The sequence below is a fragment of the Alosa alosa genome, chromosome 3, assembly GCF_017589495.1.
Source record: "Alosa alosa isolate M-15738 ecotype Scorff River chromosome 3, AALO_Geno_1.1, whole genome shotgun sequence".
NCBI classification, from domain to species: Eukaryota; Metazoa; Chordata; class Actinopteri; order Clupeiformes; family Clupeidae; genus Alosa; species Alosa alosa.
In genome coordinates this window covers 20,760,065-20,785,493 of record NC_063191.1, presented here as the reverse complement: position 1 = coordinate 20,785,493, position 25,429 = coordinate 20,760,065, and the positions used below count along the sequence as shown (strand labels likewise).

The following is a 25,429-nucleotide window of genomic DNA, read 5'->3' as shown; positions in this document are numbered from 1 at the left end:
TGGGGTTAGAGGGAGCAGGAGGAGGGCGATCTGTGTGTTTGTTCTTCCAGTGCTTGGTACCGGCCTACGCTGGGCTAGGAGGATGCTAGTCCAAGAAGAGGGATGCAGAAAGAGTCCAGACAAAGAGCCCTGCTCGTGGGACCCCTCATAGTCTGGTAGACTCCCTCTCTAAAAGGCCTCTGGAGAGAAACAGAAAAAGGGAGAGAGGAGATGACCATTCCTCAAAGGCCCATGTTCCCTAATGTAGACTGGCTTGTAAACTCAGTTTACTTTACAGAGGGTGCAACTGGTTGATTATTCATTTAAGTCTTGCGTGTTTTGATCTAAATCAGGCATGTAATTACAAATTGATTACAGATTAAGCATATCAACACACATCTCTTTTGTTTTTTAACCCTCCATATGAGATGTTCTACTACTAGTCTGAGGAAAATGAAATGCAATAATTTCAATGCACAGGCATTAAATAGATAAAAGTAATATCCAAATGGTTTACGCTGGATTCAAAAATATATACTGGGTATGCCAAGCTCACATTCACTGCGCGCATTGTGAAAGCAGACACGTTGTCTGGCTATACCCAAATAATCATTAATCAGGTATGCCAGTACAGTGAGCCTAGCTAGCTGGCAGTCTTGCACCAGGCGGTCGCCAGTAAAGGTAAACATGGACGCGCCCGTGCGTCAAGACATCCGGACCGACCTCTTGTTTAGGTTTTAGAAAGTGCTTATAATATCACTTTAATTGAGCAGACTTTCATTCGTAAACGATTTGCATAAATGGCTAAATAGATATATAGAGAGTAGTCTAGCCTGTCCTGAGAGTATATCAATGTAAATAGTAAAGTGTGCGCCTGTGGGGTTAATTAATTATGAATTGTTCTGACATTGCAACTGATTCCTCATTGTTTGTTGACAGACAATTGCGGAAACAACAAAATGGGCAACATCTTGTCAAGGTCAAAACTAAATGGCACTAAAGTCTATGGTCATTTAAATATTATGTAGCCTACGACGTCAAAAAATTGACCTATTGCTAGTTTGGGTATATACCCTAGCCAAACGTGCATGTAAATATTCTCACTTAATGAATTCAATAATTGTAGACATAGCCTATATCTAAAATATTATTTCTTGGCATAAAATGCATCGTTAGACAAGATTGGTCAAATAGCCCACGTACCTTCGCATTGACTGTTTGGAAGAGATTTGATCGTTGGAATAAAAACATTAAAATAGAAACATCATCTCAACAGTAGGCTAACGTATCCAAGTCATAAAATCCGAACGTTTACATTTGGGTTACTTTTGATAAGACAACAAGCAGTAATCTCTCCGGATCACCAAACATGTCTGAGGTCCTCCTGTCATCTCGCCTGCCGCACCAAATGACCACAGATGTTTCAGGACTTGAACTTGTGGGATAACTGAAGAGAGCAGTATCCATAGCCTACGTCAACCTACATCTGTGTTCTCTACACAGATAAACGTTGTAACCCACATAATGCGTCCTGGCATGCACCTGTTCAGATTGTAGGTAGGCTATATTGCTGTTCAACTCTACTATTTATTTATTTTTTTTATCTTTAATGTCTGACTCTTCTGTCTGATATTAGATTAGCTAAGCGTTCCCAGAATAACGTTTTTATTTCTCAAGAGAGCACTAAAACATATGGGCCTTCACATTTGCAAGTAAGAGGCTTTGGATTTGTCACAAAGATCACAGACTTACATGACGCACATTATCTTTTTATAAATATTCGGCAGCAATTAAACCCACACTAAAGTAGGTTAAGGCATAAACCCAAAGAAAACATTCTAAAAGGTTCACTTTATTTGGACAACACTGCCCCCATGTGGTACATAGTGTGTAGCCTATAGGTTATATATTTTCAGTCCGGAATTTTTTGGGAAGACTATTATTTCGCAGACTCCATAAAATCTTTGTTAGTGCAATGTTTAAAAGTCACCAACGCACATGGATGTTTACTGTCAATTCATGCAAGTCAGAAAGATGTTGACTTTTATGAAACTTTATTGACTTTAGTTCTATAGCCTTTTTGATAGCTACACTGAAACGCACACTCCCTGCCTTGCGTGTTTTGTTCAACCATATGCAGATTTTTTACTATTATTTTGTACTATGTTTTTTAAGAAAACATAGGACTGCTATTTTGACATGTCCTGTAAAGACCTTAACGGAAGTACTTATTCCGCGCTAGTGTTTTGATTTTGCCGCGACCCAGCTAGCTTATGAGCGTGACAGCGGTGCTAGCTGGTACTATCAACTTTAGAATATTATAGAAGAACAAATTGCAAATACACAGAAGCCGCGAATGATACTGTAAAAAGCATTAGCTCTTTCTCTCATCAAGCAGAATATCGCATTTTAAATAAGATAATCTGGTGTCGACGTTAACCTACGATTTAAATTAAACCTGTTTGGATAAGTACTGTATGTTCGTTTCAACCTAATCATCACCATAATCACTAAGTTGCTAACCTTAGATGACTGTCAGGTAGGTTTAACGCAATTTCGTGTTGTGTAATTTACTTGACCAGCATTTGGTTAACATCAGATAACTAGAAACAACGTTGACAGCTATACTGAGTCACTGTAGGAAGGGGAATTATGGAATATGAATGTGTTGAATGTTGATTTAAGGCTATAACGTTAGCAGTTTAGTTGACTGCTAGTTGCCAGCTAGCCCTTGCTGATGCAGATGAGAATGCAGCCATGAGCTAAAATCAGTCAGATATGTTGCTCAACACACTGTGATATTCATTGTACCGTGTGAGTGTAGCACCTATTTACACAGTGTTCAAACTGGAATGCTCAACCGTTTTTGGCTAGTTACAGAACAGCAAATACACTGTTATCTTCCATTTCCAGATAACAAATAATAATGCTTCTCATTGCAAAATATGTAAAGAATTTTAGTTGTTTTGCCTGGGTTGTCTAAATCTTTCTCCTGGTATGAGCAGCTGTCATGCAGTAGCTCTCTTGTTGCTTTTAGTAGAGCTGAGCGTCTGTTTATTTAGAACAAGCATACTGTATTTGCTGCATAGTGTGCAGAAAGGCCTCGGATATAATAACACATTTAACATTTATTGAATAGGATAATTGGTTTTATTTTTCTTCAAGATTGTTCCCGTTTACACTATACAATATTCTACCTCTCACCAAAAATACACCGTTGGCAGTATTCCTTTTCGACACACCAGTCTATTGAGACAAGTTAGCTTTAAAGGGCTTTCAGCAACTGGCTGGCAAACAGTGACATCTGTGTATTTCACTTACATCTCCATATTTGCCCTCTGCACTTGAATGCTAAGTACGCGGACTGGCAGCAGCTGTGTACCAGACCACACAACTTGGTGTGTTTGTGCTTGTTTCACCATTCATTAAGGGCACTGGCATGTTATGTAACTTATATCTAAACATGTTCACTGGTCCCCCAAGTGTGGCTTGTAGAATTTAAATAGCATGTTGGCTATTTTAAGGTGACATAAATTCTCTGAAATGCCATGGCCCTGCATACTGTAATGAAGTTGCATATTGGTTGCAGCAGCAATGCTCGAGGGTAACAACTGAGGAGGGTAATGGCTCCATCACCACCACAGCTGAACAACAGCAATTGCAGATCAGATGAGTTAAAAAGAAACAAGTCATTTGAGTGATCGCAACAAACAATATACTGTACAGCCAACAGCTTTATGTCCACAAGGACATCTTCCCTCAACAAAGCACAGTGGCATGTTATAACCGTGGCAAACAGTGATTTGCGAGTTTGCTTTTTGGTCATAGTGATTTACCACCTCCTATCTCCACCCACAAGGACGATAACTGAGTTTGACAGAGGACCTGGCAAGGTAATAAATGTCTGTAGTTCACAAGTCCACAGCAAATCCCCAAAGACCCCATTACTGAGAAACCATGAACCTTCTGTTGCTGTGTCTTGGTAAGCAAATGGAAAGAGGATGAATGGGATGGGAGTGTGTGTGTGTGTGTGTGTGTGTATGTGTGTGTGTGTGTGTAATTGTATCTGTTGACCCAAATGGACATTCTACACACTGACAGAACAGACTGACAAAACATGAAAGCTGAGTTGAGCCTCCAACTGTGTTTCCTCATCTGACAATTAAAGGCCAAGACTTATCTGCGAGGGCGAGTGGAATGAGGTGCAACAGCCAATGAGAGCCAAGCCAAGAAGTAGAAGCAGTGAAGTGAAGTGACCCTCCACGCTGGTGTCATGAGAGCATGAAAGATAAGCTGCCCTGCGATGTCTATTTGTCATGGTCAACAGACAGCCAGGCAGGCAACTTCAGACAGTTCCAGAAGACACACAATGAAAGGAATGGGCTGAACGCAGCCATAGCAGAGAAGCTGTTTCCTCTGTAAAAGGTATCAACACAAGCCCTTTCCTCACTTTTGAGTGTTCCCCTCTTATGTTGAGCTGTGAAAATCCTCTCCCTAACAGGACAGCTGTCACATTCCCATCCAAGGGTCTGTGATGTGGCATTTCCCATCCCTCTGTTACCCTGTCTCCCCGAAATTCCACGTGTGTTCATTTCGGAAGGCCTGGTGTCGTCATGGCACATCACACTCTATGTAGGGGATGTCACTGTACCGGCTGTCCACTTCCGCCCACTGCTGCACGGCACGGGTGACTATCTCCTCGGAAAGGCGCTGGGCATAGTCCAGCAGGACTGGGTTGACCCGCGGCGAATCCTGTGCGGGCCCCGTCTCTGAATCCACCAGGACGGTCCTCTCCCACCTTGCATCCCCACCTTGCCATCCACCCTCTCCACAGAGTTCGATTCTGAGTGGGGTCGCCTTTCTTCGATTTGACGCATCCCATGATATAAATAATGTAGCATTGGGTGTCTGGAAATGGGAGGCGGGTGGGGTTAGAGGGAGCAGGAGGAGGGCGATCTGTGTGTTTGTTCTTCCAGTGCTTGGTACCGGCCTACGCTGGGCTAGGAGGATGCTAGTCCAAGAAGAGGGATGCAGAAAGAGTCCAGACAAAGAGCCCTGCTCGTGGGACCCCTCATGGTCTGGTAGACTCCCTCTCTAAAAGGCCTCTGGAGAGAAACAGAAAAAGGGAGAGAGGAGATGACCATTCCTCAAAGGCCCATGTTCCCTAATGTAGACTGGCTTGTAAACTCAGTTTACTTTACAGAGGGTGCAACTGGTTGATTATTCATTTAAGTCTTGCGTGTTTTGATCTAAATCAGGCATGTAATTACAAATTGATTACAGATTAAGCATATCAACACACATCTCTTTTGTTTTTTAACTCTCCATATGAGATGTTCTACTACTAGTCTGAGGAAAATGAAATGCAATAATTTCAATGCACAGGCATTAAATAGATAAAAGTAATATCCAAATGGTTTACGCTGGATTCAAAAATATATACTGGGTATGCCAAGCTCACATTCACTGCGCGCATTGTGAAAGCAGACACGTTGTCTGGCTATACCCAAATAATCATTAATCAGGTATGCCAGTACAGTGAGCCTAGCTAGCTGGCAGTCTTGCACCAGGCGGTCGCCAGTAAAGGTAAACATGGACGCGCCCGTGCGTCAAGACATCCGGACCGACCTCTTGTTTAGGTTTTAGAAAGTGCTTATAATATCACTTTAATTGAGCAGACTTTCATTCGTAAACGATTTGCATAAATGGCTAAATAGATATATAGAGAGTAGTCTAGCCTGTCCTGAGAGTATATCAATGTAAATAGTAAAGTGTGCGCCTGTGGGGTTAATTAATTATGAATTGTTCTGACATTGCAACTGATTCCTCATTGTTTGTTGACAGACAATTGCGGAAACAACAAAATGGGCAACATCTTGTCAAGGTCAAAACTAAATGGCACTAAAGTCTATGGTCATTTAAATATTATGTAGCCTACGACGTCAAAAAATTGACCTATTGCTAGTTTGGGTATATACCCTAGCCAAACGTGCATGTAAATATTCTCACTTAATGAATTCAATAATTGTAGACATAGCCTATATCTAAAATATTATTTCTTGGCATAAAATGCATCGTTAGACAAGATTGGTCAAATAGCCCACGTACCTTCGCATTGACTGTTTGGAAGAGATTTGATCGTTGGAATAAAAACATTAAAATAGAAACATCATCTCAACAGTAGGCTAACGTATCCAAGTCATAAAATCCAAACGTTTACATTTGGGTTACTTTTGATAAGACAGCAAGCAGTAATCTCTCTGGATCACCAAACATGTCTGAGGTCCTCCTGTCATCTCGCCTGCCGCACCAAATGACCACAGATGTTTCAGGACTTGAACTTGTGGGATAACTGAAGAGAGCAGTATCCATAGCCTACGTCAACCTACATCTGTGTTCTCTACACAGATAAACGTTGTAACCCACATAATGCGTCCTGGCATGCACCTGTTCAGATTGTAGGTAGGCTATATTGCTGTTCAACTCTACTATTTATTTATTTTTTTTATCTTTAATGTCTGACTCTTCTGTCTGATATTAGATTAGCTAAGCGTTCCCAGAATAACGTTTTTATTTCTCAAGAGAGCACTAAAACATATGGGCCTTCACATTTGCAAGTAAGAGGCTTTGGATTTGTCACAAAGATCACAGACTTACATGACGCACATTATCTTTTATAAATATTCGGCAGCAATTAAACCCACACTAAAGTAGGTTAAGGCATAAACCCAAAGTAAACATTCTAAAAGGTTCACTTTATTTGGACAACACTGCCCCCATGTGGTACATATTGTGTAGCCTATAGGTTATATATTTTCAGTCCGAATTTTTTGGGAAGACTATTATTTCGCAGACTCCATAAAATCTTTTGTTAGTGCAATGTTTAAAAGTCACCAACGCACATGGATGTTTACTGTCAATTCATGCAAGTCAGAAAGATGTTGACTTTTATGAAACTTTATTGACTTTAGTTCTATAGCCTTTTTGATAGCTACACTGAAACGCACACTCCCTGCCTTGCGTGTTTTGTTCAACCATATGCAGATTTTTTTACTATTATTTTGTACTATGTTTTTTAAGAAAACATAGGACTGCTATTTTGACATGTCCTGTAAAGACCTTAACGGAAGTACTTATTCCGCGCTAGTGTTTTGATTTTGCCGCGACCCAGCTAGCTTATGAGCGTGACAGCGGTGCTAGCTGGTACTATCAACTTTAGAATATTATAGAAGAACAAATTGCAAATACACAGAAGCCGCGAATGATACTGTAAAAAGCATTAGCTCTTTCTCTCATCAAGCAGAATATCGCATTTTAAATAAGATAATCTGGTGTCGACGTTAACCTACGATTTAAATTAAACCTGTTTGGATAAGTACTGTATGTTCGTTTCAACCTAATCATCACCATAATCACTAAGTTGCTAACCTTAGATGACTGTCAGGTAGGTTTAACGCAATTTCGTGTTGTGTAATTTACTTGACCAGCATTTGGTTAACATCAGATAACTAGAAACAACGTTGACAGCTATACTGAGTCACTGTAGGAAGGGGAATTATGGAATATGAATGTGTTGAATGTTGATTTAAGGCTATAACGTTAGCAGTTTAGTTGACTGCTAGTTGCCAGCTAGCCCTTGCTGATGCTGATGAGAATGCTCGAACCTCCCGCCAGTTATACTCACTGCAAGTTTGCATTACGTCATGGCTCATTTGCACTGCAGAATAGGTCTAACTTTATTATATGTGCGTCAAAGTAAGTCATTGTGTGTTAACGTATGGTGATGTTATTCCAGGTGGGCTGCGACACAATGAAGCAACTTCCAGTAGAGACAGTCCGCTTGCTGTCAAGTTCTCAAGTCATTACATCTATTGTGAGTGTCGTCAAGGAGCTGATTGAGAACTCACTGGATGCAGGTTCAACAAGCATCGACGTTAAACTGGTAATGATACAAGCATTCACAACCAGCCAAAACACTTTTTCACTAGTGGCACTTTAGGCTGAAATTGGTTCTTAGCAAGGGTTCTTATTTTCTTTAGTTCCAAGCCAAGGACCCCTTTTGGGGGAGACAATGTTCTGAGGACCCCCTCATAATCATAAGAATTAAGCATGCCATTTGTATTCTCTGAAGTTGTGGCCAGGCCCAGTGGTTAAGAGCAGTGGATCTCAAAGTAGGGTCTGCAACCTGTAGCCAAGGGGTTCCGCTTGTGCTACATAAATATAGCACTGTACAGCCCTGCACATTAACATTTAAGAAAAACTTCACTCAGGTCATGATGAACCATTCCTACTCCTGCTTATTTGCTAGCTGATGAATGTGTGTGTATACATGTAAATGTTTGAGTCAGTCCATGTTGTCCAGTGATGCAAAATCCAAAATTGACAAAAGACCTGACAGAAAACACGGGATAGTGGACCTGGCCCCAACTTGCATGCCAATGCATGCTTAATTGTTATGATTATGAGGGGGTCCTCAGAAAGTGTTCTCCCCAAAAGGTGTCCCTCTGGTTTAAATTTAGTTTACCCGTGCCGTTTTTAAAAAAAATCTAGCTTTGCCTATAATGTTAGAGGTATTGTTATTTTGTGCTATTATGAGTCCTGGTAAAACTTTAAAGAATTGATTACTGATATAGGCTCAAACTTTTTTTCAGGTGTAGTAACATGATAACTAAGCTGGAGTGTGATTGTAGTTCTGTTGTATTATTATTTGACATGTAGACTGTTTTCAGATGTCAGAACTTGTCTTTTAAACTTAATACTTGACTGTTGTTCGATTCATAGGAAAATTATGGACTGGATCGCATTGAGGTGAGAGATAATGGTTCAGGGATCAAAGCTGCTGACACGGCAGTCATGGCAGTGAAACACTATACCTCAAAGATCTCCAGCCATGATGACCTCATGCAGCTGGAGACGTATGGATTCAGAGGAGAGGCGCTTGGATCCATATGTGCTGTGTCAGAGGTGAGGTCAGCAGCTTTCTTTGATGTCAGATGTGTGTTATTTTAACAGATTTTATTTGATTTTGCCATTGATGAACTCACTGGATCTGTCAATCAGGTTGTTGTTACAACCAAGACAGCAGAGGAGGACTTCAGCACACAATATACACTGAACCTCACAGGGCATATCGTCTCCCAGAAGCCATCACATCTTGGCCAAGGTCAGCAGGGAATTTAGTCCTTAGTTATTAGCAGCACTGACAGTGTCATACATTTAATGACATCGCTTCTCCCTCCACTTCAGGGACAACCGTGTGTGCTCTTAAACTGTTTAAGAACCTCCCCGTGAGAAGACAGTACTACTCAAACACAAAGAAATGCAAAGAGGAGCTGAAGAAAGTCCAGGATCTTCTCATGGCCTATGCTGTGGTCAAGCCTGAGCTGAGAATAACCTTCGCTCACAACAAGGTAGGATGGCACACATGCCACATGTCAGCTCTTTTCACCTGTCTGAGTTGTTTACACCCCTGATTGTGTGGCGCATCTGAGCTCGCCATGTTATAGACATCTGTGGAAATATATTTCAGTGTGTGGTCAAACTGTGGGCCACCAGGTGTCTCTGTGAGTCCACAAATGGCATAGATTGAATGCTGGGATCTTGACACAACATGGAATCAACTGCTGCAAGATGTGTCAGACTATATGGCAACATGGTTGGTTCCCATTTATTTGGAGATTTTGAGATTGAGAGTTTCTGTGCATCAATCTTCCTCTCCATGCTCATCATAATCTTGTCTCCCATGGGTGTAAGAGACTGAAATGGTTAGCATCAGAAGATTGGGCGCACCTTTGCATATTTGTCTAGTATTGTCAACCTCTGAAAAAGATCTTTTGAGAGTGGTGTAAGGGATAGACCTTCAGAGCAATCTAATATAACACACAGACTGTCCACGTGCCAAGACATAGTTTGAAACCTGACCAGCACCTGCAGAGACATGGAATTTTTCCACCATTAATCACGGCTTTCCAGGAAGGAGAGCGTTAAGACGTGAATCTACGGAGGAGAGTTCGCCCCCTCTGGGAATTGGCCTCGCGGGCTCTCGGTGTTCCCTAATTCGATCAGCACGCGTGCGAACTTCCCTCTTCAGCATGTAGCCCAATAGACCATCACTCCTGCTGTTGGGCTGGCTTGCCGGAAGTTTACCCTTAAATACCTGACAGTTTTTCCTCACTATACTCCAAACAGCACAAGAGCAACTGTGAATGCAGCAATGTTGTTGTGTGCACTTTCTCTGTGCATGTGTTTTGCCAGCCCGTGGACTGCAGGGGCATAGGTAGGTAAAGCTATGGGAGATATTTGGAAGGGCGAGAGTGCCAGGCCTAAGTGCACTCTGATGAAATGAAATCCTTTTTCGTTTAATTCATTCGTTCATCATAGGGGAGGAGCACGCCTGCTTTTTGTCCCATCAGCACTTGCAGCAGTATCCCGTATCACGAACTTTGCACTTTGTCTCCCACTCAGATTTCATGGGTTCTCCTAAGGCTGTTTACTAGAGTGATCTCTTTACTGCTACCAAATTGTATGTTTCATAGCAGAGGTGTGTGCTGCAAACAGCACGCACCCAGAAATCCACACCCGGGAAGTGCTTACTGGTGGAAAAGCGAACATGAAGCAAAGCCACAGGTGTCAATATGTGCATCCTGTTTTCAAATGAACTAGTTGCACATACACACACACACACACACCCACCCCAAAAATGTCACCTTACCTTACTTTTGTGATATTGCTAATATCCTCATGCTTGTTAGCAGGTAAGTCAAAAGTTAAAGATTCAGGTGTAAATGTCTAATTAACTTTGAGTTGAGCTGTCTTCTTTTGCAAAATCATTGCAACAGTTCTGCATGAACAAGGCTTGTTTTGTGATCTCACAGAAATGTCATTCTCTCTGTTCCTTATGATTTCATTTAAATCCCCAGACCATCCACAATGCAGGCAGTGTCATTTTTGCCTGCTCTTATGCCCATTAAAATGACTCTAGAGGGTAATTTCTCCATTGAGGATATCTGATTAGTGATGAGTATCTGTTTGTGGGCACATTATCCCACAGGTGCTCCTATTTTAGGATGGGAGAAAATAACTTGACCTGTTTTACCATGTTGTTTCAGGTCGTGGTTTGGCAGAAGTCCAGGGTGTCGGATCACCGAGCGGCCCTCATGGCTGTGATTGGAGCGGCTCTCATGGCCAACATGTTCCCACTCCAACATCGCCAGGAGCATCCAGAGGTCAGTAAAGTGCTAAGGAAATCCAGGCATATTTGTTTGATATGGCCCGCACATAATGGGACCGGAATTCCTAGAATTCTTATAGTGGATGCATAGAAAGTACAGTACTGAACATTAGACTAGAGGTTTGCCCCTTAGTTTTGTACACATTCCTCTACAGGTCAATGTGCCCTGCATAGTGACTGAGATGGGGCTTAGGCCATGGACTACATCATAAACAGCATGCCATTTAATGCTGGTGCTGCTGCTACTGATTTGCAATGTTATTTGAAACCATTCCAAGTAAGCTGTAGGTGAAGCCTGGACATACTATTGAAACATCCTTGGCTGCATGACAATTTGCTGAATTCAAGGCCTGTGTTCAATGTAATGCTTTAACAGTTTTCTCTGTCCCTGGAGTGCTGTTTCCTCTTATTTCCCTTGAAGTGCATTCCACGGCGATTACTTTTACATGACTGACTCAGCGTTCTCTTGCCGTTGCCCTCAGTGTAAAAGTTGTAGGAACCTCACCGCAGGCTGAAGTCCCGTGGAGGGTTTGCTCGGATTAGGATGGAGAGCATCACCTCAGACCGTTCCAGAAGTTTCCCGTCACCCTGCAGCATTCTGCACGCGGGGCGTAGTAATCAGTGCAATGTGCATTCTTATTAATGCGCAGTAGATATTCACAAATGAGGAGAATGCCATTACTATTATCTTTGAAAAATGAATGAACTGGTAATAGCAAATGGCTCAATTTTTTTATAATATTGATCTTTTTAGACTCATGGTCCCTTGTTACAATCAAGTTATGATTGTGTGTGCATTGTGCACACTATGCACAACATTCTCTATCTTGTCGTGTAGTCCATTAGGCAAAAAGAGAGGATTTAAACAGTCTGGCGCGGGTGACTATGAAATTGGATCGGTATTGTGGACTGTTGGCCATGTGACAGAATACGTCAAAAGCCCGCACGGCGAGTTAGAGAGGATGGCACGGCTTGCCACGCATGCGGCTAGAGCGCATCAGAGGGACATGACTGGCCTTCACTGGCATCGAGCCACACCCCACACTGAGCTGGCACCAATTATTCTTCCAGAAGATTCCGAGTGCATGCAGCAGACCCCAGAGCGCATGTTTGGCCACATGCTGCCGTATATGCGCAGGTCCGTTATTGTGCAAGGGCAAAATGGCTGAAAGCAGGGACTGTTCAATCTGTTAGAAGGAGGCCAGTTACATTTTTTTGTCTTTTTTTCCTGTCCTTTTCCCACACTTTTCCCCCATTCATTCACATATGAAGGGAGGAATGTCTTTCTTCGTGCTCAAGGAAGAGGCAGTGGAGTGATAGTAATTGAGTGCTGGAAGGAATGCCAGTGCTTGGTCTCGGCAGGTGTAGTGTGCTTTCTACCAGCACATATATTCCCTTGGACACACATTTCCCCTTTGCCTCACCCCTCTATACATTGTTTGTTGTTGAGATTGGAGTTGTTTGTTTTCTCAAGTCAAGGCCAGCATCATTGACTTGACTTTTCATCCCTTCAGCAGTGGACGATCTCCCCGCGTGCCTATTTCCCTCACCAGACCTTAGTGACCACTGAGTGGAGGAAGTGTTCCTTTAGTCAGAGGATGCATGAGCTGTGGATCTCTGGAACAATGTGTGCTGAAGTTTGACACCTACTTTAGCAGTTGGCCAGGCTTCAGCCCTCAGCATGAACTCAGCTCGTGCATACAGCGCCGCTCCGCTCCAGCCCTTCAGCAGTGACATTGCTTTTAACACAGCTATCATAGTTCTCATGGACTCATTTGGTGATCATGAGTTTCAAGGCAAATGAGAGATTGGTTACAAACGCTAAATAATGCAAAGGGAGTAGTTAACACATGCATTGAATAATGCTTATTCCATATGGGCATGCAATTAAGCGAACACTTATGAACAATATTAATTATGGATTAACAAATAATATATTTGTCCCATATTCATTAGTTTAATGTGGCTTTATAATGAAATCACTTCATCACAGCATTTCTGTCAAGTGAAGCATTATTCTTGCTTCATGCTTTCTTAAGTGAGAAAGATTTATACCCAGTTATGTAATTTCAGTTAATGGATGTAAGGTTGTTAGGTAGATTTAGCTCATTCTAAAACTACCTAAATTCTAAATTAGAATTTAATTATATAAGCACATTGACCTTGTAAAACATTTGTTTTTAAACAAATCATAGACAGCTGCCCCTAAATGATTTTTCGTGGAAAAAGTGTCACTAATTGCAAGCAGTCAATGAAAGTCAGCTCAACTACTACTGTGTGTGTATCAGTGATTTTGGAAATCATTATGTGAATCATACAGTCTGATCACCCATACTATACTATACTATACTATACTCTACTATCCTATACTATATTATATTATACTATACTATACTGTTGGGTCTGCTATAGAGAGGCTGTATTGTGTGTACATAACTAGAGCTGCGTTTGGCCGCGTCTCCGGAGGAGGATGCCAGAAGAGGATGCATATCTGCCCCCTATTAATAAATTCTTAGAATGTCCACAATAGAGGGGGAGGGAGAGAGTGAGATGCTAATTTATGGTATGATATTTCATGGCTGCAGATGTCTGTTTGAGCAATCAGTCATTAGCCGGTGAGCTGCTCTCCCGTCAGCTCCCACACCATGCCAAAACATGGCTCTCCCCCGCACCTCCTGGAAACGACACGTGAGCCGGGGCTTGGGCGGCCCAGGAGCACGGGAGCCTTCGCAGGGAGGTCAATGGGGAAAGGTGTTCTTCCCATCAGCCCTGCTGCGTTTCATTAAACTAGGTCGTCCTGTGCGGACTACCTGATCTGCTTCCGTTGCTATGCAAAGACATTGCAAAATCTGTACTCTCTTTTGTTTTTTGCTCGTCAGTTTAGATTTTCATTCACTGATTGATTCGTTTTTTCGTATGTTTATGCTTGCATGCATCCATTACTAACTGAAATGCCAATGTGAATGTTTTGGCATAGGGGGGTGTGGAGGGGGCACTTGTGTTGACCATCTGCACGGTCAGCCGTGCTGAGAAACAGCTCGAGAGTAGTGCTTGTTCAGCAACACAAAGTGGGTTTAGTAGCAAACATTACGACCTATGTGGCCCATTAGGTCTTGGGGTGAACTGTCTGTGGAATAATAGGCCTCATTCAGAGCCTCATTTTCAGGGCTTAGGATCACCTTTGCTGCTCTAATTGACATATGTCGTAATGGCAAACTGTATGTAACGCAACACTGGTATTGTGAAAGTCACAATCACAGCAATTAGAGACTTTGTCAAAGCTTCCAATTAAAATGTCCCTTGGCTCTCCGCCTGCTGCGCTTGTTAATTCAAAATTGTACCCAAAGTTTACAGCGTAAGGGAGCGCGCTGAGTAATTTGTAGCCATTTTGTGTTTTGGGCATGTACTGGTGTGTACAACCCAGCGCCAACAGAAACTGTTTTCATTTCACATCTTAACAGCCTGGCCCCATGGTGCAGTAAAACCGTGACAAATCTGTTATGATTGTTCACCAAGAATGTGATTTGTTGCTAAATTGGTGATATGGGTAAACAAACAGCGAGTCATTTGTTTGTTTTGAGGAAATTTTACGTGTGTCGTTACACACCTTGGTTATTTCTATTTTTAGTACAGCATGTGTTTCAATCTGAGAACTGTTGTACCTCTTAATGACTAATAAATAATAAATTATTGGATCTCAGTTTGTTTAAATGATCCCAGATGAAAGGACTCATGCCAGTTCACTCATGTGTCAGTGTAGGCCTTTACTTGTATGCTTTTTTTTTAAACAGATTTCGATCGAGGGATTTTTCCCAAAGCCAGACTCTGACTATGCCTCAGCAAGCTCCAGTAATCCGGACAGAACTTTTGTCTTTGTAAATAACCGTCCAGTTCATCACAAAGACATTATGAAGGTATGATGAATTAGTAATTTGTTATTACAATCAAAAACTTCAATATTGGGATTCCCACATGTTTTGTTGTACACCAGTGTCACTGATTGTTTAGTATTAAGGTACATATTCATCCTTACAAAACTTTTTCTCAAGGTTACACATAATATTTCATGTTCATTCTCTGGTTAAGCAGCCCAAAGTTTAATGGGTGAATGTATCAAAAGGTAATATAAAAAAATTTGCAATTGTTGCAGAACTTATTATGCGAAATAAAAAAAATAAATAAAAAAAATCTGACTAAACCTATATGACCGCCGCTTCGCTGCGCGGCGGTCATATAGGTTTAGTCAGATTTTTTTCTTTTTTTCTTTTTCGCATGCCCAAATTTCCGTCAAGGATTCCCGGAACACTGAAAGACCGGGGTACACGAAACTTGGTGGGCATGTAACCCCACATGGATAGCATGGAACCATCGTTTTTCGTTTTGATCTGTAGCCCCCCCGCTGGACCCCCGAAAGGAGGGTAGGGCAGACACAGTTTTCTGTGAATATCTCGAGAACCGTAGGGTTTAGGAAGACCATTTTTTTTTGTATGTTGATCTCAAGGGGTCATGTCAACCCATTCCATAACTACTCATTTCATGTATAGCGCCACCTAGTTAAACACAAAAAAGTAAAAATTAGGTGTTGTAATTGCAGGTATCTGTGACCTAACATAGTCAAAACTGCACGAAATTGGAAGTGTAGGATCATTATGACAACCTCTGTATGCACGCCAAGTTTCGTGGAATTCCGTTCATGGGGGGCCACACAATAAATTAATTTATGTTACTATACACCAACTGGCCTGTAGGTGGCCGGAGACAGTTTTCTGTGAATATCTCGAGAACCGTATGGCCTAGGAGGTCCACCTTTTTTTTTTGTATGTTAGTCTTAAGGGGGCATGTTAACCCATCCCATTACCACTTATTTCATGTATAGCGCCACCTAGTTAAAAATGAAAAAGCAAAAAATTAGGGGTTTTCATCACAATATCTCTGGCTGACATGGTCAAAACTGCACGAAATTAAAAGTGTAAGATCATTATGACACCCTCCGAATACATGCGACGTTTTGTGTACTTTCGTTCATGGGGGGCCTTACAATAAAATAATTTATGTGTACATTTAGTGACGTACACCAACAAGGATTCCCGGGACACTGAAAGACCGGGGTACACAAAACTTGGTTGGCATGTAACCCCACATGGATAGCATGGAACCGTCATTTTTCGTTTTGATCTGTAGCCCCCCCGCTAGACTGGACCCCCCCCCGAAAGGAGGGTAGGGCAGACACAGTTCTCTGTGAATATCTTGAGAACTGTAGGGCCTAGGATGAACAATTTTTTTCCGTATGTTTGCCTCCTGGGGTCATGTTAACCCATTTCATGTGCACACATGTGCACAAACAGATACACACGCACACACATACATTCACAGTAATCATACGTATGACACATACTCACACAGTAGACATATGTATGCATGCATGCACATTGCACATACGCAGGCACACACACACACACACACACACACACACACACACACACACACACACACAGACACACACACACACACACCCACATAACATAGACATGTACATGCACACATGCTCACAATTCAAGAATTTCTCAGAATTATGAACAGACAAGATGGAGGTGGGCTTGTATAAAATGAATTTTACATGTGAAATCTATGAACTAATCATGTTTTGGTACTTGTTGTCTAGCAGATACCAGTGAGAATTGAGTGTAGATAATGCAATTTAGTGAGACAGTTAGAATCATATAGGCCTTTCAGCGTGATTTATTTTTGTGGAAAAAATGTGCTGGACTCGGCGGCGGTCATATTTTGTACCGCTCTGCGGTACATCTGGTTCAGAACAATGACTGCTGAGCAACAATCTACAACAGTCCTTCCTTACTTACTGAACTAGGATTACATTAAGAACCATTGCTTAAGATTTTCCTAATTTCATTGACTTTCATCATACATTTTTATTGACTGTAATAAGCTGATCTCTCTTATTGACATTCACAGCTGGTTAAGCAGTTCTGTAGTAGAGATCCGTCTTGCCGTCGCTACCCTATCCTAGTGATGAACATTATGGTCCCTTCATCCGCGGTTGATGTCAACCTCACTCCTGACAAAACTCAAGTTATGCTTCAAAACAAGGTGAAATGTTGGCTGTCAAATGTGTACATTATTTAGCATAGCTTATCTTTGTTCATTTAAATGATCAATATTTTCACACGTAATGTGCAGCACAATGAGCAGACCATTTTCTTTTGCTTTTCCTAGGAAGCAGTGTTGGCTGCTGTAGAGTCCATGTTGGTTTCACTCTACGGTCCTTTGGCAGACGCTGAAGGCTCTGTCAGCTGTGAGGTGACAGGAGATGGCTCAGCCTCTGGGTCCTTAGCAACACACCAGCAGCTTCCTGGTAACACACGGAATAATGATGCTGATCCTGATGCACAGGATGTACTCAGTCACAATGCTGCGGTCTCGCCTCAAACCCCGTTAGACTGCTCTGACGTAGATTTGTTCGGAACTATCGCAACAAAGACAGGTGATACAGCCAGTAACACATCTCTAAACCAGACCAGCTCTTCATCTTCATCAGAGGACTGGATAATCAATAAGAGCTTGTTTGACTTGAGCCACGTCAACGGTTCCTTGCTAGATGACGACTGTTTAAGCACAGGGGACACAAAAGATGGTGGGAAGGAGAGTGCTGACTTGTTTGCGGTCACACCCAGAGCAGACTGCAGCATCTCTGCAGAGAGCTGGAGCAGGGGCCGGGGCCTGACGGATCCGGTCACAGGTGGTTGTTTGGAGCCCGTGAAGCTGCACGTCCCATCCGAGCCCCGGGGAGTCCCAGAAACCATAGACAAATGCAGGAGTAGCCCGTCCAAGAAGCTGTCAAATGTCATTGTGGCCAGAATGCCCAAGCCAACGGCCTACGAACTGATCGGCTCCCGCCCCGTGCGTCAGCCCCTGTCTGCCCATGCCCTGTTCGAGCGGGATTGCAGAGTGTCCATCCTTCAGGAGGACCCAGGAGCCGGTGTGCAGGATGTCACCACTGCTGTTAAAGAGAGATGGGAAAGCCTTGGGGAGGAAGACAGGAAGAAGTGAGTTTCCAGACCTTCACCCTTGAAGCAGCAGTTTCCAGTTGTTGTGATTCATTTGGTTAAAAAAATCGACCTGCCACTTGCATGTATAAAATACGACGTGGAAAATCCTCCTGGCGTGTTCGTGTTGCTACCCAGATGGAGAATTGTTGATTTGAAACTATGTTTTCATTTTCCAGGCAACTGTGTTTGATTACTTGGTGAGATGGTCAATATTTTCCACTGTAAATGGAAGGTCCTGCAAAATACCTCTCTATTTTCCAAAGTATGTTATGTATTTATAGCACCAGAAGGTTGTTGTGCGTGACATGACAACAAATGTGATATTAACTCCAAAATGATGTATAACTGTGAATTTCATACAGTTGAAAATTCACTTGACAGTTTTCTGATCAGTCATTCGTCGGATATTTCCACTTTTTTGACGGATTGACCCGAATTTTCTTGGCTGTTGCTAACTAAACACCAGATATAGCCCAGTAAAAGGAGCAATACACATGGTTGTCTCTGTGGAATGGAATCTAACCATTATCCCTTCCTAGGGAGTGGTCAACTCCCCCCAAGTAAATTGCAGATACGTACTTCATACCTATTTAGAGTAATTGAAAGGATGGAAAAAGTGTATCAGTGTTGCTGGTGGCACTTAAGGATGGTTGAGCTTATGGAAAAAGACATCTGTTTAGAATCCCCCTGTGTGTTGGTGTTGAAGTATGGCTACACAAATATGCGATATATTTTGCCACCCCTGTTAAGTTGCACGGCACTTCTAGGAATCCCTTTTACGTGAAATCATGTAACATGTGCCTGTAGTTATATATCACAGCCTCGTTTTTTTCACCACCTTTCTCAGTCTTTATTTTGTATGTGATGCATGTGTGTGTGAATGCATGCGCACACTCCTTGTCATGGTCAGATACCGCAATAAAAAAAATCTGGCCTTACTCCAGCAACGCTATATGAACTTGGTACTCTTCCAAAGTACCCACACCAAGGGAGCATTGCATTCTTATTGCTTGGTTTATGTGTGTTTGATCCTCGTTATGAATTCCAGGCTTGCAATACAAACAGCGCTCCCGACATGGCCTTTCACACAAGTGTGCAAAGGAAAGTTGTGAGCAGGAGTTGAGAAGATTTGTAGCTTGCTTTCCATTGTGCTTCATCCACTGTGTGGACTACTGTTATTGTCTTGAGCCGTCACTGTCCCTGTGTCTGCTTAACTTAAAGCACTCTCTGTATGAATTGATTGATTTTAATTCTCAGTGTGAGCAAAATCCTGTTTTAAGCAGCACACGATTATCCAAAGATTTAGTTCCCCCAGATTCTAGGTGAGAATGGTTAGGCGCAATACTGTTGGGCTTGTGCTGTTGGCTTAATTGAAGCTATGCAGGTATTTCTAGAATTTGCATTGTATTTGCAATTTCGAATGTGCTCATCCGAGCCACTACTGCCAATGTGATGTGATTTTTGCCGTAAGACCTTGTGCTACTTTTGTTCATCATTGCATGTGTGGCCTTTTATCTGCAAGTCCTTCATGATTAACATATCACCTTCAGTACATTTTCCTTTTAAACTATTTCAAATCAGAACAACTTGTTCAGGACATGAAGTCACATGAAATATTGGAGCTAAATTATTTTTAACTGAAAAATGTAGCAATTGTGCATGATCTAGGTAGCAGTTTTGCTGGAAGGACAAACCTTGTCTAATGTTAGTGTTAGTCTAATTCTCCCTGTAGTTTAATTCTCCCTGTAGTTTATTAAACATCAGCCTCTAACCAATGTAGTTTTTGTAGGGTTATACAGGAAACTAACAGTTTATTGTCACAGAACTGAAAAGGCTTATGTTTTGCAGCTTTTCAGACTTTTATCCAGCAGCTATGAGAAGCTGGTGTTTATTTGATTTAATAGGATACACTACTTAGGTGTTTTAAGAAAGCCTGTTATACAAGACTTGCCCATTATCAGCCGTTTCACAATATTAATGTCCTCAAATAGCCTACCTTTCTTTAACATGTGGTGTTTCCCAAGGTTAAATTCTAGGGTCGCTGATAATTCAGATTTAAGTGTACACTTGCCTTCATACATAAAGAATTTGGCATGAAATGGAAAACTTTAATGTCTGTGAAAACTATAAATGCCTCTCCTTGAGAAATGTCCTCCCATTCCTAATATGTTGAGCATTATGTTTGTAACTTCACTGAGAAATTGAATGGAGAAGATCTGAACTTGCAGGCTTTCAGTTCTGCAGATGCACATCCACCTATGTGGTGTGGTACTTATGGTGCAGAAGCACATCCACCTATGTGGTGTGGTACGTATGGTGCAGAAGCACATCCACCTATGTGGTGTGGTACTTATGGTGCAGAAGCACATCCACCTATGTGGTGTGGTACTTATGGTGCAGAAGCACATCCACCTATGTGGTGTGGTACTTATAGTGCAGAAGCACATCCACCTATGTGGTGTGGTCTGTATGGTGCAGAAGCACATCCACCTATGTGGTGTGGTACGTATGGTGCAGAAGCACATCCACCTATGTGGTGTGGTACGTATGGTGCAGAAGCACATCCACCTATGTGGTGTGGTATGTATGGTGCAGATGTTACGTGATGGCAGAGTGAAGCGCCTTCCGTCGGAAGTTCAGAATTGCATTGCAGGGATTTAGTGTAAGCTGTCTCTCCACTTACTCCCCCACCCCCATCTGGTCACAGGTAGCAGATGGTTTTTATCTTGCCAGTTTCGGCACGTTTTTTTATGCAGTGATTTATAGCCACTCCCAAAGTGCCACTTAGATTCACTAAAGGAAATGAAATCAAGGTTCCTTATGTGAATTGAGCATATTTAATTAGTCACAACTGCTGACCTCCTCAGTAAACCAGACTCCACTAGGCCTGCAGAGTAATTGGTTCTCGATGTCCATACCTGAAGCAGAAAAAGCAGATACTCAGTGGAGCACTTGCCTTATTAATTGGTATAAAACCAACTGTCTGCGTATTTCATGATAGGAAGTGAACAGGATAACTCATCCCCATGCCTTTTGCCTGTTATTGCAGGTATGAGGAGAAAGCCAAAAAGGCTGTCGACGTATACAACCTACAAAAACTACGTGCCGAAGAGGGGCAGACGCCGGCTAGAGATGGCAAACGGCTGCAGTCAGCAGTGGACTCCCCGGCCAGCAAGCCCCAAGGCCTGAAGCGCAAGGCTCCGCTCTCTAACCAGCAGCTCCTTGACAAACTCTTCTCCTCTCAGCCGTTGAAAAAAAGTGCCCCAGCAAAGGTCTCCAAGCCCCTCCCGTTCTGCCTAGCTGCCCTCAAGCGCAGGCTTAACCTCCTGTCGTCCCAGAGTGGCTCCGGCCCACAGGGCCTCAGGCTTGTAAACCGCTTGGCTTCTCACTGCGCCTGGGTCGTTTTATGTGGCAGGGAGCTCATGTTGTTAAATCCATTTCGGGTGGAGGAGGCCTTGCTGTTTAAAAGACTTCTGGAGAATAATATACTTCCAGCAGCGTGCCTGCAGACCCCTATACAGTTAACAGATGGGTAACGTATCACTCAAGTTTCCCACCTAACAGTGGAATATGTGGAAAGTGATTAATTCATATTTTGAATATATCTTAGTACTTAAACAGTCATAGCTGACACTGACACACCAAAGACATGTGTCTTATGTAAAAATACACTGATATGAAATTAAATGCTGTGCTCTGTCCTTTGCCAGTGTGCTGGGTGGATCAGAGTGCATGGATGTCCTCTATGACATGAGGAAAGGACAACAAGAGCTGAACGGTACAACCTACTTCTCTGATCCCAGGCTTGTGGCAAACGGATTTCAGATCAGGCTCTCTCCAGGTATGTTACGGGACAATTCCCTTCAGGTTGGAAACTTCAACTCCCTTTGTTGGATCCAATTATCCAACTGCTATCCATGTTTTTTTGTTTTTTTCTAGACACCAATATTTAAGTATGTTTAAATATTAGATATGGTCTTTATATATTACTTAAAGTATACATTCCTATACATTCAATCATGGTATCATGTTAACATGCTATTAACAGTACATGATTTGGGTGACTTTGATTTCTGGCTTTGAGAAGGCCAAGATACACTGACACTGACTGACCTGATTTTCTTTTTTCTTTTTTTCATAATTTACCAGCTTCATTCAGTCATTTCCAGTCATAAGTATTTACCGCAATTTCCCCTGAGAAAATGTGGCGCTGCAATTCCTTAGTTCATGCTGTTTAAAGGCCTCACAAGTTGTCTAATTTGATTTGACAAAGGTTGGGCACATTGGGACTTCATTAATTGCACAGTTCACAAATAATTTTGCAATGTCAAACATCCCCGCCTGAATAACAGGATTAAGGTCAATTGCTTCTGACAGTGCTGCTGTGACAGTGTTTAACAAGCCAGGGCAGAAGAAAACACCACATTTCCAACCTATGGAACAGCATGTATGTTTGTATTGACGATGGCGAGGCACAAGAGAGCCTGTTATTTGCTATAGAAGTTAGTATTTGTAAGTTGCCCCCACCCTCATGTTGGTGCCCTGCATACCCATTCTGATAGTCTTTGACTACAGCTGTCATCTTTAATTTCTCAGTACAAGAGAATGTGGTCTTGACCATGATTTTGAAATTCTGTTCCCCCTCCCTCTACAACATGTCGTGAGATGGCATGACCTCCTTGCTCCTCAAGGGTCACACGGCACCCCCTGAACCTAACCGTCAGCCCACCGTGAGGTTGGTCCGGTCTGGGCACTTGGGCTGAAAGAGGCTCCCTGCCAGTGTAGTTATCCAGCTCAGTGGGTTTGCACCATGGCGAGGGCAGGAGGGCATGGCCTGCCCATGGGAGGTGGGAGAGATCCAACTAAGATGTTCAACAACATCCAATATTATGTGTGTCACAACAGCGCAGTCAGTGTGCAAAGCCGGCACTGGTGCCTTAGCGTATAACAATTTTTCCTGTGGATATATTGGCACTAGTGATTATAGTGATTATATATTGCCAAGAAGGTGAGCTGTATGAGTTGTAAATTGCATAAATATATATTTTATTGTGTGTGATGTGATTTGCTTTGGACATAGCATTTCCACTGTGATGCACTAGTCCCATAACACTTTCAAACAGAAGTATCATATATCCACTGGTTTATAATGGCTTTTCTGCTCATTTTCACGTGATGAGATTCCCATGGTGATCCACATGGTCATTAAATTATCTCCTGCAAATCTCTTCCTCTTCATATTTCCTCTGCAGCCTCCCAAGTTATTGTGACCGTTATTTAGTGCGTAATTTGCAGCATGGTTTGTTTGACTTGGTCCCCTACCAGAGGGTGTAAATCACAATATTTATTTATTATCTTTTCCTGGAGATAGCTGTTGTACCTAGAGTATATGAATCCCAGTTTGTATTGGCCAGGCTTGTCATCCACCGAGAGGCACATGGAAGTGGCAAGCATGGCTGATTGCATGCCTTTCTTCGGCATCGCCGACCTGAGGGAAATTTTGACAGCGGTGAAGGATCGACAGGCTGAAACTGTGCGTCAGTGCAGACCGATGAAAGCCACGCGCTATCTTGAGGTTTGGAATCTCTGATAACTTTTTTTTTTTTTTTTTATTGTTTGGAGTTTTTTCGGTAACACTTTACTTGACAGTATCAACATAAGAGTGACATGACACTGTCATGACACATGAACCCAAACCCTAATCCTAACCTCTAACCCTAAATCTAACCCAAACCCTAAATTGTTATGACAAAAACTGAATGTCACTTAATAACAGAAGCGTTATGTCAAAGTTTATGACTTGTTTATGACACATTCATGACAGTGTCATGTCACTTAATCCAGTACTCTTGTTAAAGGTGCCGTGCGTGATCGTAATCCAGTACTCTTGTCAAATTCAGAATGTTCTCCTCATCATCCTCTAGCTTTCTGTTTAGCGTATGCACTCAAAAAAACTCTTTTTTTTTTTTTTTATTCGGATATTTTTCTTTGTTTTGTGTGTGTTGAAGGGGGAAGCCGTGCGGATGGTCAGACAGCTGCCCTTAAATCAATCTCGAGATGATGTAGAGAACACACTAAGTCGAATGCGAGAACAGCTTGGAGAAGAAGCCCAGTCCTGCATCCATGGACGGCCATTTTTCCATCTCTTGTCCAAAGTCCCTGAGACGGACGAGGAGGCTCTTGTGACCCTGTCCAACACATGATGACATCATTTTAAATAATATATGGAGATTAAGTTTAATAAATTAGCCTTATTTGTGTTGTTTTCTCTATAGAATTTGCATAGATTAGTCATCATAATTTTCAACTCATTATATTATCAAATAATGCTCATGTTTGAAAAATAAATGTATTTTCACTATTTTTTATGTTCTCATTTAAGATACTTTACTTACTGTTTGTGTTAATCTGACTGTAAAAGTCTGATAATCAAATGTATTGTTATGTCAAAATTTCAGCTGTAAGCAAAGTCTTCAAGGCCCCATAATCAGTGAGACCATGATGATGAGTAAGGGAGAAAAGCAGTGTTTTGAATATTTCCCTGTTCAATCTCAGACAAGGCCAGACTTAGGCCAGTCATTCCTGGGACTCCCAATAGAGACAGTATATTCAGGTAATTGAGAAGGAACTCATTCTAACCAAACACATTAGGGAAGGTGCTTGAGTCAAGAAAAGTTTAAACCCATGGCCCTGCAGGCAAGGCCCAGTTCTCCCATTAGTGTCTACTTCATGTCATCTAGTTTTGGCCTTATTGTAAACACTGTGTTGTATTGTGTGAAATCACAGTATCTGCCTATTAAGTAGAACTACAATCTACTTAAGACTTATTTCATCTATATCCATTGGCAACTAACATTGCTGTCAAGATAAGTAAAAGCATCTATGAGATTCCTTATTTTGTTCTTAAATACTGTACTGTTGTATTGCTCCGAGTCCTAATGCGCTTTTTGATGACAGCTAGGCCCACTAACTGTTTTGCCAACTGTTTTGGGCAACTCATTTCACCCAAGATTTACAGCTGGTTGTACATGTGATTGTGAACAGACACCAGTGTTGTAGTATGCACCTTTGTACAGTTTGGACAGCGTGCGTAGATGAACTGCCCCCAATGTGCTGACGTGTGAAAGCACTGTCCGGAGGGTTGGCGCAATGC

General features: G+C 42.1%; 1 protein-coding gene and 1 pseudogene across 2 annotated transcripts in view; one reads left to right on the top strand and one right to left on the bottom strand.

The window, feature by feature from the left end:
- Positions 1–3,584: 3,584 nt before the first annotated feature.
- On the bottom strand, positions 3,585–6,649 carry LOC125292428 (annotated as a pseudogene).
- Positions 6,650–7,158: 509 nt separating this feature from the next.
- The window catches only part of pms1 (PMS1 homolog 1, mismatch repair system component), a 28,919-nt gene continuing 10,648 nt past the window's right edge, over positions 7,159–25,429 (top strand). The window contains exons 1-13 of one of the 2 annotated variants that reach the window (XM_048238670.1): positions 7,159–7,423; positions 7,775–7,921; positions 8,761–8,943; positions 9,040–9,142; positions 9,226–9,389; positions 11,088–11,204; positions 15,001–15,123; positions 17,183–17,317; positions 17,444–18,273; positions 21,326–21,808; positions 21,987–22,117; positions 23,691–23,851; positions 24,285–24,637. In XM_048238670.1, the coding sequence (XP_048094627.1) occupies positions 7,790–7,921; positions 8,761–8,943; positions 9,040–9,142; positions 9,226–9,389; positions 11,088–11,204; positions 15,001–15,123; positions 17,183–17,317; positions 17,444–18,273; positions 21,326–21,808; positions 21,987–22,117; positions 23,691–23,851; positions 24,285–24,479 (2,757 nt within the window). In that variant the 5' untranslated portion in view covers positions 7,159–7,423; positions 7,775–7,789 and the 3' untranslated portion in view covers positions 24,480–24,637. Of the gene's footprint in view, positions 7,424–7,774; positions 7,922–8,760; positions 8,944–9,039; positions 9,143–9,225; positions 9,390–11,087; positions 11,205–15,000; positions 15,124–17,182; positions 17,318–17,443; positions 18,274–21,325; positions 21,809–21,986; positions 22,118–23,690; positions 23,852–24,284; positions 24,638–25,429 lie in introns of those variants that run through there. The other variant, XR_007193071.1, reaches the window with a different exon arrangement.